This window comes from Parus major, chromosome 2, assembly GCF_001522545.3.
Source record: "Parus major isolate Abel chromosome 2, Parus_major1.1, whole genome shotgun sequence".
NCBI classification, from domain to species: domain Eukaryota; kingdom Metazoa; phylum Chordata; class Aves; order Passeriformes; family Paridae; genus Parus; species Parus major.
In genome coordinates, this window is record NC_031769.1 from 58,430,845 (window position 1) to 58,450,947 (window position 20,103).

General features: G+C 41.9%; 2 protein-coding genes across 2 annotated transcripts in view; one reads left to right on the forward strand and one right to left on the reverse strand.

Annotated features, from left to right (window-relative positions):
• Nucleotides 1-7,055, forward strand: part of DCDC2 (doublecortin domain containing 2) — a 68,017-nt gene extending 60,962 nt beyond the window's left edge. The window contains exon 11 of the mRNA XM_015617762.2: nucleotides 6,943-7,055. The gene's annotated coding sequence lies outside the window, so the exon portion shown is untranslated. The remainder of the gene's footprint in view (nucleotides 1-6,942) is intronic.
• Nucleotides 232-8,730, reverse strand: NRSN1 (neurensin 1). The gene is made up of 3 exons (XM_015617763.2): nucleotides 8,350-8,730; nucleotides 2,855-3,052; nucleotides 232-1,829 (listed from the first exon to the last, which is right to left on the reverse strand). Exons 2-3 carry the CDS (start codon nucleotides 3,041-3,043, stop codon nucleotides 1,431-1,433), a joined length of 588 nt encoding a protein of 195 aa, XP_015473249.1. The 5' UTR covers nucleotides 3,044-3,052; nucleotides 8,350-8,730; the 3' UTR covers nucleotides 232-1,430.
• Between the last annotated feature and the right edge of the window lie 11,373 nt (nucleotides 8,731-20,103).

Sequence of the window (20,103 nt, forward strand, 5' to 3'; positions counted from 1 at the left end):
TGAGCGTCACAGACCACAAAATGTTTTATGAGCAAGGGAAAGAGCACAACTCTCATCACATACCTGCCATTATTGTGGCAGAATCTGTTTGATTCAGCACCAAAGTGGCTTCCTTGCTGCTGTAAGATGAAAACAGATGCTAGTGCATTAAGAGACCAGTGAGTTTCAACTGCTGATTTCTCCTTTAAGCAGTGCTCTTAAATTTTTTTCAGAAAGAAACTTTTCACAAAATCCATGGCTGGCTCACGCCTAGAATTTTATTCAATCCATTCAAAAAATAGACAGAACTATAAGGTGGCACATATTGTCAGAGAGTACAAATGTCACATCTTTATACAGTTTAATTTAAATCCATAGATTAAGACAGTAAAATAATTGGCCTGGGTGAGAAAATAGTTACGGGTCTTCCATGAAAGGACAAGTCTTTAGGTAAGCATTTACACAGATGTATCTGGTTAAGCATAATGTCTTCTATTCTCTATAAAAATATAAACAGCATTTCAAAATGTGTTCAGATACGTACGTTGAGATCATCTAACATGGCATTGATGTACTGACAGAATACAGGGCCTGGCTATGTCAAACCACATTTATTCATTCTCACCCAGACAAAACAAAAACATTTTGTATTATCCTCAACATAATACAGTCTAAGAAACAGTATCAAAGCAAAGACACACAAGTATGATGTTCCTCCTCCCACAGGAATTCCTTATCTTTATTTTCTCTGTAGTTTTTGCTAACATGGCAATGACTAAGACAAAAGTGGCAGTTTAGCACAGGTTAGTTATAACTCAGGATCAAGTATAACTTGCCTTTCCCAGGAAGTTTCATTGCTGGGAAGTGACATGTGCCAGGATCAAATTAAGGGCTCTCCCTGACATATATGTTTTACCTGTGCAGTATTACTTTGATACAGACTGTAGCATGTGACAGGAGGACAAGTGCAAATTACAAGGGCAGAATCTTGGATTCCCAGACAGCAGAACCAGGTGGGAAATGTAAGACTAAAGAGTATTTTAAAGCAAAAAACCATAAAAATTAAACAAATTAATGAAACTGAAAAAAGAGCAAATTCATCTAATTTTTAAATAGTGGGATGTAGAGTGTTCCTGGTACAGCTGTCATTAAGTGCACCTTAGGTTTCCCAGGGATGCAATCTGATAAGCTAAACACCTAATAATTGTTGCAAGAACTTACTGTACCCACACAGATTAAAAGGTTCAAATGTACTGAATATATTAGTCACAGGTCTAATCACATAATTTCCTTTTTCCCAATCCTAAATTTTTACCAGAGCAGCTTCCCCATTAGCTGCATGTTTATATAGCGGAGCACTCGATGTTTTACTTGACTAGCACAGATGCCAACAAGGGCTGATATTCTCCAGTTAAAGTGATCTACAAGAGAAACAAAACCCAAGGGAAGGGTCAGGTTTCAGATAAAGGCTGGACATTCTGTACTCTGGACAAAGTGACAGGTATCTTTGATTCTCCCGGTGCTGGCGCTTTTGTGACTGGGTTTGCATGGGCTTTTATATCAGCTATTCTCTCTTTAAATCTTTGCTGGAGGTACTTCTCTTCTTTGGAGTAACTTTTAGCAAAAGCAGACATTAGCAGACATGCTGCCACAGTGGACCCTCCAACACAGAACAAGATTGCTCCTGCCAGCTTGCATATATCAAGGGACCCATTGAACTGAACAGCATGGGTATCCACAACAACAAAATCATCCTTTCCAAGGGCTTCGATTTTCGGTGGCACAAGAAAACCCACTACAAGAACAGCTACACCTATCAGCATAAAAGCCGTCCCAGAGATGAGTCCGACCTGGAAAACAAAGAAAGAAACAAAACAAACCCTCAATTAATTTCTAGTTTGTCCATTTCCCTTTCTAGTTTTCATTTGGGAAGTACTCCTAGGAGGCATTTATCTTTCACTGTGTCTTGCAGATATAGTTCTCTCTCCTAGAAGATGGGCATTTTTCTTTTAGGACATATGAGGCCTTAGTAGAACTAGAATATAAGGGAAAATGTTCTTTTTACAACTCATATTTATATAATTGAGTACTGACATTTCTGGAAACAATGGAATTTGTTACTATCTCTAAACAGCATTTCATGTTGAAAGGCCCCATCAGAGAGAGGGTCAGAGTTTAACCCCAGTGCTGTGTAACTGATTATTTCTTTAGATCTAGCTGGTGGTTAGCATCAACAGTTCAGCTCCTGCTGGTAGTCTGTCATATCCACCACTTGCTTTTACTTATGAGATCTCATTCCTTTGCAGGGATTAGAAGAAAGTTTCTATTGACATATGAACAGATCACAGAGTGTTTATAGCACATTTCAAGTGTAAGTAAAAAATCTGTTTCACCCAGAACATTCCTGGGGCTAGGGATCATCAGGGAGTAGGGACTAGATGGCCTCACAGGCCCCACCCAACCTCTGCTCTTCTCCAGTTCTGTCAAATTCCCTGACCTTAATGGAGATCTTTTGGTTTTCTTGAGCCCTACATCACATTCTACTCTTAACCTACCAGTACTGTTCCCAAAATCTGGCAGGACTTCTACTGATGCAGAGAGGAGGTAAACTACGCTTTCAAGATGTACATGGGGTTCCCAGACAAGACTCTGGTGTTTCAGTGACATTGGGACAGAGAAACTAGATGATCCAAAGAACCCGGGGAGCTGACATATTTTGGTAGAAGTGCCCTGCTTTCAGACATAGTTATTTGGCCACCTCAGGCAGAACTGAGCAACAAAAGGCCTTTCTGGATGAGTACTTAATACCAGTAGTTACACTGGGAAAGTCTTGAAATGGGAGTCTTGTTCTCCAGTAAAAAGCAACAGGCAGTACCTTCCAGAATACAGAGCTCCACCTGCTCGGCGATCTCTGGATCTGAAAATCATCCTCATACTCCCAAATTGAAGCTGTGCAGTCCTCATAAAACTGATGCAGGTAGGACCGAACTCCGTAGCGTTGGTACCCTCCCTCGGTGCTGCCCTGCGCGTGCTTGGACCCGCAGATGTCAGCATAGGAGCTCATCCTTCCTACCTGCAACGAGAGGTTTCATGCAAAGCAGATCATTATCAGTGTGGTGGGAGAGCAAAGATGCCTGCAAACTCTCCAGATGTGATGAAAAAAACGGTCCAGGAGAGACCTTTCCTTCATTTTTTTTCCAAACTGAGAAATGAGCCGGGTACAGTTTCATGCAGTGACTCAGCTCAAGCGAACCCAAGGAATTCAGTGACTTGGCACAGCACAGCCCAAAGGTGCTGCAGGGAACATTCACTCCCGTACGCAGGGTGCTCACTCCCCATCTTTCACACTGATGTGCTACTGTGTTTCCATGGAGACTGAAAAAAGCAGGATATGCCAGGTAACAAAATCCAGCATCCCTCAAGGGCTCATGTTGCCTCTCTTCCAGACTGTCTTTGTCAGTTTCTGGAGTTTGTCACTTTATGAACTTTCCAAACTGCTGTGGAAAAGGGGTTTTTTAAAATATTTTTTTCTGAGCTTTTGAAGTGCAGGACTAAAGACTGACATACCACTCACAGAAATGGGAAACAGAGGCAAAGTAAGTCCTAGACAGATAAAGGAGTATATAACGTGAATTTAAATAGGGATAGTTAAAAAAAAAATAAAATAACAAGAATGCCATAACCGCATCAATCTGCTCAGCAAGACCGAAATGGAAATATTAAGCTTACAGCCAAGTACTGCTCTCTTGAAGAAGCTGATGCCCAAGCCCCTGCTGACTTTAATAAAAATCAGAATTTTGCTGGCTATGAGAACTACCAACAAGTTTCTTACTCCTTCCATTTTATTTCTCCTAACGCACAAAATCCATATTTAACTACGCAAGTCCAAGGCCTGAACTTGCTTGCGCAAGTGTGATGTTACTGAATTCACTGAAATAATACTAGCCCCTAGAAACAACTTGAGCAATAGCTCAACGTCACTTAGGCTGATCGGCTTCTCTTTAAAGAAGTTCAAAAAGCCCTAGTCCAAAGGGAACTGTTAATCAGAACTTGCACCTGAAAGTCATGGCTCAATTTATATCAGCTTCAAGAAGTACGTCAGATTTCCGCAGCAATTTCACTTAGAGGGAAGGAGGTTTTATGTGCTCATGGCAGCTGGGACCTCCCAGTTTTGCAGCCCTACAGACCTTTACCCTTTGAGAATGAGAGATCTTGCTGAGTATGAAAAACCTGAATATGCAAGCATTCAAATTAAGGAGAATCCAGAAAATATTGATGGGGAATAGCAACAGTCTGACTGAATCTTTTGGCTGGCTCTGCTAGAATCAGTGCTGGCATAAACAGTGAACTTCCAGTGAGCTCTGGAAATCTGGTTGTATTCTTGGCTCAGGAATAGAGAGGGATTTGCTTCTTCCTCTTTACAAAAGCCCATTATCTTGACGTTTTATTTATTTTGTATATCTAATATGCATTTGGTTTGGGATTTCATGATCTCACCATTCTTACAGTTGCAAATATCTCTCATACAACACAGTGATGAGGTTTCAAGGCTCTCACAGAAGTCATGACCCAGTGGAGGAGGCAGCCCAGGTGTTGCTGGGAGACCTGCCAAGAGCTAGAGGGAACACTGCTGGTGATTGAGCCTTGCAGAGCAACTCCCTGCAAGTTTCCCTTTTCCACCTCAGCCACTGCAAAGCTTTAGGAAATTAAAGAAGTGCTGTCCAAGTCTGTGTGTGGGCTTGCTCTCTGCTGATAGTACAGCACTAGTGTCCACCAGAGCTTGCTCATGGTACTGGCCTTCCAAGAAATGGTGGAAAAACAAGGCACTTCCTTGAGACAGCAGGAAGCTCCTGGGCAGCACCAGCTGCTCACCAGGTGAACTGGGAGAGCCTGGCCCTGTGGCCACCCTGTGTCAAGTTGCACATAGCTAACACTGATATTTCCAGCTACAGTTAAATATAGTGAAAAACATTTGTTTGTGTCAAGGTTTAAGCCCAGCTGGCAGCTAAGCACCTTGCAGCCACTACCTCATATCTACCCTCTATCCCTACACCATGGTAGAATAGGAAGAAAAAACAAAAGTAAATCTTGTAGGCTGAGATAAGAATGGTTTAATGATTGAAATAAAGTAAAATATAATACTACTAGTACTAAATAAAAAATGGAGTGATAATACCCAAGAAAAAGGAGTCATGCACAATAGAGTTCCTCACCACCCCTACCAATGCCAAACTTTGTCCCCAAGCTGCCATCATCCCCTTCCTGGTAACTCCCACAGTTTCACTACTGGGCATGATGTTCTATGGTGTGGAATACCCCTCTGATCAGCTCACTTCAGCTGTCCTGGCTGTTCTTCCTCCCATCTTTTTGTGCAGCTCCTCACTGGCACAGCATGAGACACTGAGAATGTCCTTGGTTTAGGGCAAGCATGAAGAAACAACCAAAGCATAGTGTGTTATCAACACTGTTCTGATACTGAATCCCAAACACAGCACTGTAATGGCTACTGAGAAAAAATTCATTAGATGCCAGTCAAAAACAAGGACAGGTTGTTGTGCATTTTTTATCATGCTATGAAGTTTTGAACACTATGATTTTCTGAGGGACAAAAAAATATAAAATTGTGTTTTGTATCAAAGTATCTGGACTATTGTGGGGAAAAGCTGTAAGTTATTTCACTTTCGGAGGCTCTTTTTGTTTCCCTCAGAAAAACTGTTTATTCCTTACCCAAAAAGAGAGGACAAGAAGCCCTCTTTACTCACTGCCACCACTCACAGCTAGCTGCCATCTTTAACAGCACAAGCACTGAGGAGTTCTCATAAAACCAGAGTTCTGCCCACCTCATACCTTAGGGGGAAAGGAGAAGAGCGAAAAATTATGTAGTTTACCACCACTGCTCCAGCTCTCTCATGCAGGGTCACACTGCCTATACCTCAATGATAAGAGCACTTTAAATCCATACCCCTCAACTCATCTTTTGGTTAAGCAAAGATTCCATCTCACACATCAGAAATAAAGAGGTCAACTAAATACTGCAGAGACTCATTCTCTTGGGTCCTTACTTAGATCTTTATTCTCACATTGACTCTACCTTCTTAATAAATTATGCTTAACTTCTGGCTAACTTAAATCATTCAGGTAAGCAAATTTAGCATCATATAATGAGCAGAATGGTAGGTATTTTCCCCAGGTGTAAGCGACTCCATAAGGTCAACCCAGGGAAGAACCAGAATTAACATGATGGGATAATGTGGTCTGCCAAAGCTTAGTTGAATTACTCCAGCTGCCACCAGGAGGATTCAGAAAGGAGGTGAAGCACTTCCCTGAGTCTGAACCAGCAACTTTAGTTATTATTACTATTTAGTTATTGTGATAAATTTAAGAAAACCCAATGTGACATGACAGAGACTTGTATAAACATGACCTTGCAATTCATTGCACTGCCTGTAGGTTTAGTCAAGAGAGAAAAAGTAGGATGCAGTGTTTCTGACTGCTTGATGAAGAACTGCCTGTAAGGACCACACAGCTTAAACGACACTTAGATTATTTTTCTTTGGCAATCTAAAAGGCTAATAGGTTGTTTTGGTCAGGTATACAAGCAAAATGATAAATAAGAGTTGGGAGGTGAAACAGAAAACAAAAGAATGATCTTATGTTTGAAATAGTTGTGATACCATCAAGCGGTATGACCTTTTAAAATGAAAGGGAAAAAAAAAAGAAAAATGAAAAGACTGCCAGAATCATGAATTCTTTAATTCTTTTCAAGCACTGTATAATTTTAATTCTACTGAGAATTTTTTTCATGGTCAGACTCTTTCACTTACAAATAATCTCCTATCTTTTTGAAAAATATATTGCTCCTTAAGAGAGAAGGTGGCTCCCCGGCCCTATATGAAGCAGCCTGGGGTAAGATGGTCTCTTTTCTCAGCTGCAATGTAAATGTAATGTTCTTGCTACTTACAGATCCGGCACAGGAACTGAACAGTCAGAGAGAAAACAGCTCTCCACAAGTAGGAAGGAAACGTGTGTCACAGCATCAATTTACATTGGATGAATAAATACTGCAGTAGCTATGATCTCTTGAGTGTTGATGTGTATTTGCATGTCTTGCCTTCAGGGCTGAGAAACTAAACACTGAAATGTTGGGAAACTTTTGCTAAAAAGAGAGTTGCTGTTACCGAAATCTGTGTTATTCACGATCTGAAAACATACATTCAGGCTGAAAGAAGAGGCTTAACCATTAAGTTTTTCAGTGCCTAAACCCCAAGGTGCTCAGGAAAATGTGGGATGTAGGATCACAGCTTCAGAGAACACCACTGTGTAGTAGCAATTCATCCCCTAGCAACTTTTGTTTCCATGGCAAAAGCTGTCCTGTTTACTTTGAGCTTTACTATCCTCTGCTGATCTGGGGAGATGTGATTGGATTGGTGAACAGACAGATTAAAAGATGAGCAAGCTCCATGAAAAATTGCTCCAAAAATTTCCAAACACTTTGCTTTATTGTGCCAGGGTTTAACACATTTAAAGAAAATAAGATATAAGGAACTGCCATTTAAAAAGCAGCACAGAAGGAAATAAAGATGTGTCATTGCTCTGTGACACCACACTGCCACCGAATGTAAGCCACGAATGCTGATGGTTGGCAGAGGTGAAGTCGCCCTCCCCCTTCTTCAGATTTACATACTTTGACCCTTCTGTTCAAAGAGCCATGTTTCCAGTCCGCGTTCCTTGTTTAGGGAGAACATTGGCATGGCACACATACAGCCTGCCTTTGACAGCGGTCTCCGAGGTGGCCCTTCGGATGCCTCCTGAGCTCCCGGCGCTTCCCGGGCCGGCGGCGGGGCCGAGCAGCGCTCCGCCCGTCCCGGAGCCCTGCCCTCGCCCGGGGCTGCGGCGCTGCCAGGGGCACCTGCTGCCGCTCCCCCGAGTCCGGCCGGGATGCCCGGGATGCCCCTTCTGTTCCCCTGCCCTGCACGGGGGTGCGAGCAGCACCTTCTCCTCTGCTCCTGGGGGGGCGGCTCCGCCCGCTTCGCCGCCGCCAGGGGCCGGAGCGGGATGCTCTCCATCTCCCGTTTCCCGGCCGGAGCGGAAGAACTCCGCAGCGCCCGGACGCTGACGAGATCTCGGCCCCCTCGACCCTCCCGGCCCGGCGGTGCCCCGGGGGCAGCGGAAATCCCGCTCCGGCCTCCCCTCCCCGACCCCCGGCGGGGCAGCGCGGCACCAGCCTGCCCGGGGAGAGCCGCGTTCCCCCCGAACCGGGAGGCGAAGCCCGGGGCGGCCGCTGCCTTCCGCGGGATGCTCCGCGCCGTGCCCCCGCCGAAGTGCCGAGCCCAAGTTTGCCGAGGGCCGGAGCGGCGGCCCCGCGGTTACCTGTCCCTCCCGGCGCTGCCCTCGGCCGGCGAGCCCCCGCGCTGGCGGCGCTAGCTGCGGCTGTCCCGGCCCGGCCCCATCTCCGCTCTGCGCCGCGCCGGCCCCAGACACCACGTATTATGTACGGCCCGGAGCGCCGCTCGCTCCCGCGCCGTGCCTGCGCACTGAGCCGCCGCCGCCGGGCGCGGAGCGGCGCCGGGCCAAGCTCGCCACGCCGCCCCCGCGCTCGCCACGCCGCCCCCGCCCAAGGGCGGCCGCCCGGGGGGAGCCCGGCGCTCCCGGCTGCCGGCGCTCGGGTCCCGGGGCCGCGCAGGACGGGCCCGCAGGTGCACGCCAAGGTCACGGCGGTGCCCTCCCGGGGTGGCGGCGCAGAGGCCTCTGATCGCGCCCCCCCACACCACCTCCCCTTTTAGTCAGCATCGAAAACCGCAGGGACCCGGTGCTGTGCTGTCTGTCCAGCCAGGGGATAATCGTGGCTGAAAGTGTCCTGCGAAGGACGAGGCACTGAGATCTGGGGGCTGGGGAAATGGATCGCTCAGAGGGAGACCGAGGGGGACTCCTCGGAGACAGAGTGAGGCTGAGGGCCAAGCGTTGGCGTCTGGGTCTGCCCTGATAGCAACAGGTTAGTTGTTCAATGGGAAAACACTGCAAGAAAGCAAGTTTGGGGGCTAAGGAAGCTACTGAGGAAAGAGCATGACAGCTGGAGAGCTGAAGTGTATCCCACAAAGATGCGATATGTAATTCCTCTGAAAAAATAATGAGAATGCAGAGGGCAAGAGTTCTAAAGACTCGTACCCGTATGGTGCACTGAAATATGCACAGAAATAGAGTGTTGCTGCATGCATAAGTGGAAGTGCATTAAAGCAAAATGGGGTAGAATTAGCCAAAGGAAAAACAAGGTATTTCCAAAGTGGCTTAATCACTATAGTATATAAAGAAAAAAGTGAGAGTAATGGTTTCATTAATAGCCCAAGCTTCTTTGGTTAAAACCCTGCTGATGATGACAGTGAGTTTGGTTAGTTGCAAACTAGGAATCATAAAAATAGCTGTAAAAAAAAGAAAAGGGGGATGAGATTTGGAGGAAGAAGTGCTGTTTTCAGTGCATTTCATCTTGTCCTTCCAAAACTGTTACGCCTCTCTTGTTTCAGGCAATGAATAATGCCAAAAGTGTTCCCCTGACCTGAGCAGAACTACTTCACAGCAGTGTGCTGTTCAGTGACTATAATCAGCATGCCTCAGCCCACAGCAGCTAGCACGTAATAAACTGACAACTATTTATGAAAAAAAACTAGGAAAATACAGTGAGGTGATAAATAAGAAGCCAGATGGGCTGTCAGTCTTAAAAGAAATTCTGTGATTAATTGTCCTGTTAAATTAGCACCAGATTTACATGTAGTATCGCAGTTATGACTGAATGCTGCTTTATCTCAGATCATGAAGATTTCTTCTTTAGAAAAAACAATCTACATGATCAGTGCTCCCTCTGTTTACAAAGATTCTTTTGCTTACTTACCTATTGACAAAAGCAATAAGTAAAAAGAACAGGAAATGCCGGTGTTGGCCCAGTTTTGTTTCCTGGCACAGAAGTTGCATTCTCAGCTAACCAAGACAAATTTATATTTTAGCAATGGGAACATTTGCAGTAATGTTGATCTGTAAACTTCAAATTGACAACCCTGAAGGGATTACCAAGGGTTAACCTTGGTAATCCCCTTCAGATTTTAGTGCACTTTTAGCACATTAGGAGAACTTCAAACTCAATCTGAAATCACAGCTGTTCTTGAAGTGTCTGCTTCAGGAGCTGAATTTGGTTATGAGAAACATTGAACAGAAGGGTGTAAATGCCCTGTTCAGCCTAGAAATAGGTAACATCAATGCAAAGTTGTTATAAAATAGCAGGACCTCTAGGTCATGGTGGGACTCAGGGTCTGAGCTGCTGGTCTATGAAGGAATTCCCAAACGTAGGTCTTTCCTTAGTTACCAGCTTTCAAAACATTTAGATGTGTTTATCCTGAGGGCTTCAGCTGGTAGTGGCATGGAGAGGAAGTGCAATATTCTACCTCAAGCTGTATATATGGTTTGTTTTTTTTCCCCTTGTGGAGAGGAAACACAAGTCTAGTGCTTTCTTTATCTTCCATCTGTTGTTCTAAAGGTTTATAATGGACAGTAGTGAGCATGCCGAGGAAAAAATCCTGTCAGGAATTTCTGTAGGTGGTTGTGTTGGTTGCCATAGAGTTTACAGGAGTCTGTCTTACTGAGAGTTGATGTGATTTTATCAGCTGGTTGGATGGATGCAGCTTAGGTAGCTTCTGGGAGCCTGTGCTGAACTGGAGAAATTACAGCTCCTGTAAAACACTTTCTCCTGTAGCAAAATGCAGCAATTGGTATGAGACTCAAGTTCCCTGAGTTGCAGGTGTCTGTTCCTATTTGCTTAATGGTGATGGCAAGATTCCAGAAGCTGTTCTGCTTCACGTGCCTGAATAGTTCTGCTGTAATGACATTATTGACACAGTTGCCTGTCCTTACCTTCCTAATGACTGGCCCACCTTCATCTGGAGAGCAAGGCCCATAAAGCTTCCACTTCTGGAAAATCTGCAGTTGACACAGGTCCACAAGGAGCAGGACTAATGACTAATAGCTGCCTGCCCTTCTTCTGGCTTGAAATCTCCTCAAGGAGCTGTCCTGCCATTAAGGGGGTGATCTTGAGTGGCCAGAAGTACTGGGGAAGAATGGGGCAAAAAGGTGGAGGTCAGTTCAGGTCTGTGGGTGCTCTTCTAGAGCTGGGATGATGTCTTATAAAGAGTATTTCATTTTTCAAAGCTTCTGATGTAGAGCATGTTTTATATATCAAAGAGGTGTCTTTTTCAGACTCAAGACATGCTGCCAGCTGCTGCATTCCTGTTTTATATGAGGTGATTTGCCTGTTGCTATTGTCCAGAAATGTCCAGTGCTTGGCTACTTGTTTGTCAGACATTGCTGTATTTCTCAGTGCTTTGTTCAAAGTGTTCCAGCTAGCAAAAATGATTAATTGTCATAATTTGTCATATTCTGCCATCTCCATCTTTAGATATAGATTTGTTCTTGTCCCCTGAGCCAGAGATACAGAAGATGCTTTCTTGACAATCAAAATCATAAATCTAGGGTTTTGTTTTTTGTGTCTTATGCTGAAAATATATGGGTTAGGAATTGTTTGTTCTCTTTTTCATTCCTGTTGGTGTTGGTGAATTTGAATATCACAATCCCCAGAAATATTTAAGGAGCTGTGTAGTCCAAAATGCACATACACAAGTGATTTAAGATGTGACAGGGACCTCACATGAGTCAGTGAACATTTGCCTGTGAGTGGATGCTGAGCAAAGAGGAATAGGCAGTAGGAATCAGAAGTATTTCAGTGACACATCTTCACTCAGAGACTGCTTCCATTCATCGTGTTTGTGTTTCCAGCGTTCTGTAAGAAACTTTCTTGCTCTTAGGCCTAGTTGTTTCCAAGTAAGCTTTGCAAGTGCAGTGTGTCTACATGGTTTAGAGGCAAAAAGCCTTAATTTAGACCCAAATGAAACAGCAAAATATCAAACCCACCATTTTCTGGAAGTGTCAAGTTTTCAAGTGTTGGACAGCAAATGTGTGCAGCAGAGAGTATTTTCTTTGCAGCACCAGCTACTACTACCGCTAGACGGCTGTGTTGTTTTAAAATACACTGCCTATGAAGATTGGTACCTGGGAGCTTGGGTTAATTTTTCAAATTTGGGTTCTTAAGGGAAGAGGAATTCAAAGCCAAGGGCTGGTGAGGGGAAGCTGTTCAGAGTCATTCTAAGAAGTTCAGTTTCTTCGTGAGGAGATGTGGTGTAATGCTCAAGTGCAGAGCACCCGTGCCAAGGGAGGACTTTCCAGAGTGGTCTGCTCCCAGCGGGACAGCCAGCTAGGGGCTGAGTTTCTGGGCACGCTGAGCTGTGGCTGCTGCATATGTGAGTTACTGTGTTTGAATGGGTTAGGACACATCAGATGGGTTTCTCTCTCTTCTGTATTCCTGTGTGCCTGTGAGGAAAAAGGTTTGAACCGAAGAGTCTTCTGGTAACTCTTGCATGCCTGTGCATTCTGGTCCCAGAGGTGAGGTTGCTAAAGTTGCTTCATATGCAGTGTACAAGTTGTTCTCTGTTTTGGTGCCCAGATAGTAATGGGAGTAAATGAAAACTTGATCTCTGGTGTGAATGCTGATGGGCATGAGGATGACTTTCATAACTAGTCTTAAAATCCCCTGGAGTCTTAATATTTTATCTGATTTCTATTGCAGAAGTCATTCTATTTCTTCCCATCATCTTTTGATAAACTAGTTAGCTTTTATAAAAAAATCACTCTAAGTTTATAATACAACTACTCTGTGGTTGGTCTCTTCTATGCCATTATGTGTAATACAAATCCTAACAACAGGGCAGAGTGAAGGTAGTACACAAATACCATGTAATCAACATAAACATAGTTTTAAAAGACATATTTTGATTATAAGATCAAAGATAGGAAGGACAACAGCACTGAGCTGGTGTTGTTACCTGTGTATCCTGGCAGCATCTGGGAGTGGCTGCAGTCAGGCAGGAACCATGCTGTCTGGAGGATGCTGTGAAAACCTCTGTGCAAAGGCATCTTCTGGTTCAAGGAGTTCTTTGTTTTTGTTCTCTGGAACAGTGCAGCCACAGTGTTTTTGTAATGTAATTAGCCATTATAACAAGCATCAATTGCCAGGCTGTCACTGACTGTCTCTTAGTCCATATTTCTTCTTCAGAAAACACTGCTAGATTTAAGCAATAAAAGTCTCTCCAAAGAGAGTCTTTACAATTGCTTCCCAGAGAGCAGTACAAAGTATAAGTACCACCTCAGCTTTTGCAACCAACTTTATTTATGGAGGAGAGCATACACTGATTGTTCCTATGATTTACAGATGTTATGAGAAAACAAGGATCTCAAATCTATCCAACATCTTGAATAGAGACACAAGGAAAATGTTACCTTCTTTGTAGCCAGTCCAACAAAAATTTCATTCCACCTTTGATCCTAACACACTTTTAGAGGGCATGGGACTGGTGGGATTGCAGGCAGGTACCCTCAAGAGACCATTCAAGAGAACACTATTATTTCTGAACTACAAACCAAAGTTCTGTGGTGACACTGTCCATCTTAATTCACTGATGATGTTCAAAAGTAAACAGACAACAGTTATAGGCAGACAAGTTCCACTCATGCACACCTGAGAGTGATAAGTGTAATCTCTTTGATGTATAAGCCAGCAAGGTTCCAGTGACAATATCATCCTTTTGACATCATCCTTAGACTTCTATGTGGGACATTTAAAACACTGCTGCATTTGTGAATATTGGCAATTCAAGGATGGATTGGTGGATACAAATCTTCTGCTTGTGCCTACAGAGTTTTAAACCCCTTTTGATTTCACTGTGGTGAGATGTTTCACTGTGGGTGTGGTGCTCTGTAGTTGGTAGAGTTAATTCAGCAGAGCTCCTTTTCTCTCCAGGATCTTTGACTTCATAAGAGTTGTGTGCAGACTTCCTGAGAAAACAGCACAGAACACCCTAACAAAATATGTTTCACTCTCTTCTTCTGTTTGCTTGCTTGGTTTTATATGATACTATATTCTCTGACACTATGATACTCTGAAAAACAAATATTTAACTGTGAATTAAGTAACTTTTTCATTCTGTTCTCATGTTTAATAGCTCAGGACAGCTGATCGTTCTGGGTGTTTTGTGCTGAAAATATTGAAGATTAAGGGACAAATCTTCAAAACTGCACTGGGATCTAATTATTCAGGCAGTGGTGTCCCATTTAAGAGACCTAAGCCTTTTTAAATCAATGAGAAGTTATCTAAATAATACATTTCAATGCCTTTTTTTTTTTTTTTTTACTCTGAGGAAATTAATGTGGTTTTGATTGGGTTTGTTTATTTATTTGGGGGATTGTTTGCTTATTTTAGTTTGGGTTTTTTTCTTTTACCAGTTCATACTCTACAGTGAATTATGTCCCAGTAAGATGAAGAGATCATCATGATGTCACTGACATGGTATGGTGGGTACTGACATAGGCTGGAACTTTCACTGGGTCACCAACAATGCCTTTTTATCAGGGGTTTTGAGTGCATTCAAAGAAAGTTTTGTAATTCTGCGTAGGTTATCAATTCCAGGGCTGAAAGATACCATTATATGTGGATATTCAACATCTCTCATAACCAAGGGCAATAATTCTGTTCTCCAACTTTTGGAACGTTTTTTTTTTATCTATTCTATAAATGAGGATGTAATTTTATTTTGACAGATTGTAAATTAACTGAAAAAGAATGTTTCTGGAAGGTTGGAGAAAGGAAATATCATTTTGTTTGGTTCAGTGGAGAAAAACAAAACATGTAAGGAGAGCAGAAAGATTTTGAAAAACCATTTTATTAAAGCACTTCTCAAAATCAAATCTTTCAAATAACAAAATGTCAAAATATTTCTAGTTTAAAACTTAATTCTTTCATTCTTCCATTAAAATAGTTTAGTTTGTTTTTTTTTTTTTAATAAATGGACAAGGACAGAGAGAGAAAAGGTAATACAAAGAAATTTTTTAGCTTCAAATGATACAAAACCTCTTATTTTGTGTCAGTCCAAAATAAATATTTGTGTTTTGCAATGAAACCCCAAAGCCCTTTTTTCCTCCAGCTATAATGGGGTTAATGACTTTCATGTTTGCTTATTCCAGTGATTAAAAGGTTTGCTGTTGTTAGGGTGCATTTTGGTCATAACCTGTTTAATTATATTGAATAGACTATGGCTTTTGTAGGAGAAACATTTTAGCTGATTTATAGCATTTTCATTGCTGTAATCAACACTGTGGCTGTTGTAGTAGAGGCAATTTCTGGTAGTTAATAACTGTAATTTTAGGGAAAATAATGTATTGTGATAAAGGTGTTCAAAATTAATGCAGTGCTGATGCAGGATAGAAATGAGGAACATGGTTTTAACTGTAAATTCTAACTAATTGTTTTAGCAATTTGCCTAGGAGTTTGCTAGATTCTTCTCTGTACAATTTCATAATCAAAATTGGCAGTCTTTTTGGAAGATGCCTGAGTCCAAAAGAAATACCAAGCTTCATTTAGAAGCTGTCTGAAATTGTATTATTAGTGTATATTCTGAATTACACAGAAAACAAGAAGATGCTTTTATGCTTTTCAGTGTTTTCTTTAAGAGACAATAACACCTCTTAGTACTTCTTGGGCAACGGTGTAGTTCTACTGGAGTCAATGGCAAAATTCCCCACAATGACAATAGAGTTCACATTTCACCACTGACTCAATCTAAAGTGCTTCCTTAGCTATGGTGGCTAATAAAACCTTGGTGGAATAAAAGGCTTATTATCTTAGGTGGAATAAAACCTTGCTTTGAACCTTAATTGTATAGGAGGGGATGACAAAAGTGCTTTGCCAAGAAATTTGACTTCCTGAGTGTTGTAGTAATGACATCTAAATGCAATTCCAGTTCAGTTGTGAGGAAGAATAGCATTGCAACACTCCTCAATCTCAGACTCCTTCAAGCCTTAGGCCAGAGACACTTTCAGATGCCTCTAGTACCTGCTGTTCTGAGGGAGCTTATTATAATGCATTTAGAATTGCTGCACAGAGATTAAGTGGAGTGAGGAGGCATTCCAGTCTTCCCTTGGCAGAGATGGCAGATAGTTTTTTCAGATCCTTCCTTTAACCAAGGTTTGGTGGTTGCGGACATCTTTTTGATTAGTTTTAGGGTTTTGTGGGGTATTTTTGTTGTTGTTTGTGGGTTTTTGTTGGGTTTTTTGTTTGCTTGTTTTGTTTGCTACATAATGAAATAGCATTTCAAAATAAGACTAGTTTGTTTCTTCATAAATCACAAAAGAATTGCCTCAAGAGAAAACCCAATTAAAACTTACCGCTGCCATGGCTCAAGGGACTCCTGAACACATGATGAATCCTCTTGTGCCCTTTGACTTCTAGTTAATAGGTATTTAATCTATTACCTTACTTAAACCCAGCTTCAGGGGTGCCCTATAAGGATGATCTCTCACCTGTGTTGCCTGGCCTATACAGGGATGAGAAACACAACTTTTGTGATAAAGTTAACAGGAGGGCTGTAGAGTTGCAAACTGGTGAATATGAGATTGTTGGTAGCATCTCTTTTTATTCTTTGGTGTGTATTAACTTCTCAAGCCCTGGCTTAAGTTGAATGTTGCCAAACAAATGTAAGGTTACTTACAATACCAAGCTTAGTCCCTGAGGGTGCTGGAAGGAAGGAAACTCATGTGCTGGTTGTGTGAGTTGGCTATAAAGTATGCTGCACTGAGTTTGTGCTCTTGATAGTGGTCCTCTTTGAGAGAATTTTCTTTCACTGTAATTCGACTATTATGTTCATGTGTTCAACTCCAAATAAATATTTCTTTAAAAATGCCAGAGGAGAGAACTGGGCCTTGCTAGCATCTTTAATGTTTACTGCTGCCTCCATCTGCTGCTGCTATGATTTCCTCTCTTGAGATTTTGTTTGTTTTGACTCTCATTTGCCTTGTATGTTAATTACATTCATGCTGTGCTCTTGTTGATGAGGAAAAAGTCGATATAGAAAGGTCAGCAAAGAACTTGCTCTTTTTTACTCTTATCTGCTTTAGTAAGGTGGGGACATTCTTCTGTTAAAATTTTTGCATGTTTCTATGTGTTCCTGATCTTTGTAACTATGAGGTAGATGAATTCCATTAATGCTAAGCTAAGTTGGAGTTTGCTATCATTTTTTGTTTAACTGGACCAGATATTTATACACTTCTGGTGTCTTCTCTCCCCAGAACATGTTGCCTGTTGGACTGTATGTTTATTTAACAAGCCTTAAAGGTGTTTTGGAAGAGATACTGGATGCTGTGCTCTAAAACTGTGGGGGGAAAAAAAGAATCTGAGGTGCTTGACATTGATGCCTGACTGTTTTGATTGCTTCATTTATTAAGGGCACCTCTTTGAGGGAAGGGGTTCTCATACCCACTGATCTTGCATCTGAGAACATCCCAAACTGTGGGTGGCACTGAGGGAATTAATATACTTTTCAAGAAGGAAGATGTATTCCTAACTATGTGTTCATACATCACAGTAGGCATTTCACTCGGCAAATAGCCATAGATAGTGTACTCAGTGACTTGGGATTACAAACTGGGAAAAGATACAGCTATGTGGTCTTATTTTCTAACATTTTGGGTAGCTTAGCACATGTCCTCCAAAAATACATTCCATCCTTTTGTAGTAAAATAATTTGGCATACAAATATACTTAGTGTCTGGTATATTTTGAGTGAGATAGAGACAGTGATAAAAATAGGACTACGTGGTTTGATACCCATGGATTTGGAGGCCTGAATTGATCTATCATTTGTTAAATACCTGATTGCATACTGTAGTGATTTATAATTACATGTTAGTATCTGTACAGCTTTCTAGAAATGCATGAATGTTATTCTGAAGATGGCAGAAACAATGTCCAAAGCTGAAGTTTAAATTGTTTTGAAATCCATGGAAATAACTCAAGATTTTTATGTTCTTAGTCCAGGTAATGACTTAAGGAGTGGAAAACGGCTGATAGGTTTATCAAGGTCATCTGAGATGACAATTATTATAAATGGCATGATTTATGTTCAGCATTATACAGGCTTAATAAATTCTGTTACTAAAATCTGATTCTAGTCTGCTTAATACTGACACTGAATGTTACAGTAAGTTTTGGTACACTACCATTCAAACCTGTTGCTGCATTCTATTTAGGCACAGCAGTCTTCAAAGTATTTGGAGTGTACTTGGTTCAGTATGACTTGCACAATTTATCTGATATTTATGTTCAAAAAACAGTTATACAAGATATGCTTTAGGGTCTGGTGGTCACATTTTTATATTCATAAGAACATTCCTTTTCCGGGGTATGTAGACGCCTTGCAAAAAAGGAAACTGCCTACGTTCTATAATTCATTACACAAAAATTGCTCTCAAATGTTAGTGAAGGTATTTTCAGCTTGGTGTTTTTAAGAAATATGTAGGAATACCCAACAAGTTACCAATACAATGATGTCCTAATCCTAGAATCTTTGTAGCTAACTCTTAAAAGCATAATGTTTTTCATGGCTGTTTCATCAGGGAGGAGTCCAAAAGTACTCACTTGTATCATATCTCTTTATGGAGTAAATTGATATAGCTCTGCTTGAAGTTAGTAGAACTGTGATGAATCTCATCTTCTGGGACCTGTGGTCATAAAGCCAGAATTCAGAAATTCTCTGAGATTTGAGTTGCATAGCAATACTCTTCATCTTGCAGAGAGGCTTATGATTCAAGGTGACTGGACTTGGAGGATTGCTTCAGAAAAACATGGCCAGCAAGGGATTGTCTTGGACTACTATGGGATTGTTACATTCCATAGAAATTAAATACACCCAAAAGTTAGAAAAGACCTGTAGTTAAACAAAATTTCAGAACATAGTGTCAATGTTGAGTGGTGTGTGTAGCATCAAGTATCTCATCTGGAATGCCTGCCCAAGAAGCCTTTGCTAGGGAAAGCTTCAAATGATTCAGGGAATATGCTTTTAATAAAAAGAGACTTACCTAAAGATAGGTGAAGTGTGACCATACAGACAGCTGCTTATTTGGTCACTTTGTTCTTGTTCCAGCTGTGTACCCCAAGTAGTCCTAACCACATCAGAAAGTTTGTGGAAGTCATTGCATACCAAACAAAATACTGTTTTTCTCTCTGTTGGAACACTCCAGGGACCATAAGGAAGGGCTGGTGATGGGCAGTGCTGTTTGACGGATGTGCCTCATCACAAGCAATGTCATATCTGTGAAGGAGGAAGCCTTGATCAAATTTTCTTCTTGCTGTGTCCTCTGGTGCAAAGATCTATATTTGGGAATTGCCTTTCCTATCTGCTGACTCATCCATGTCAAAAATAAAAGGATGTTAGGCTTTTTTTAGACCAAGGCAACTGTTATAATTTTTATAGAACTTGGCATCTCTTAGTGACAGAAGCAATTGTCTCTGCAGTTCCTAGTACTTCTATAAGGCAGTATAATGTCCTTTCCAACCAAGATCATTCTCAGGTACATGATTATCAGTAAATAAAATGGTCCAGGTCCTTTACTGTGTGGTCTTGAGGGCAGCTTGGCCTGGCCTGGCTTTTGGCTGTAGAGCCACATGCATCTATCCCCATTTTTTGCCACTATTCATGCTGCATGTGAGAAGTATGCTCCGTGGCTATGTCATTACATTGTCTGGGTGACATGAGTCAAAATGGGATCAGCATGACTACAAGCAGTGTCATGAGAAGGTGTTCATATCAATGCCCTTGCTGGATCACTATTAGAGACATAGCTGTGGGGGGATGGCAATGAAGTTCCAGGTTCGTGTTCCAGACCTGTTTAATCAGTGACATCCCCCTTCTGCTGTTTCCATGTTCATGTCCACATCTTCTGTCTGAATCAGAGGGAACTTTACTTTGAGCCCTGAGCCTAGAGGAACTTTTCTATCAGCTGTGGCTGGAGAAGTTAGTCCTTGTGGTCAGAGTGTATTGGAAGGAGTCTTGAAGGGCTTCAACACTGGTTTGATGAAGTGTTTGCTGTATGAAGCAGGAGGATGGTTTGTCTCTTCAGACCTTTGCATATTTGATTTCTTTACAAGTTATCCAGAGGAGGTGGTCTTTCCCTCCTTAAGATGCTTGCAAATGGATCCTTGTC

What these genes read in the sequence shown, in the direction of transcription:
- NRSN1 (XM_015617763.2), bottom strand. Translation starts at nt 3,043, where the DNA reads ATGAGCTCCTATGCTGACATCTGCGGGTCCAAGCACGCGCAGGGCAGC. An exon ending in GGAGCTCTGTATTCTGGAAG is followed by an intron (nt 1,830 to 2,854) that starts GTACTGCCTGTT and finishes TTTGTTTTCCAG; the next exon opens with GTCGGACTCATCTCTGGGAC.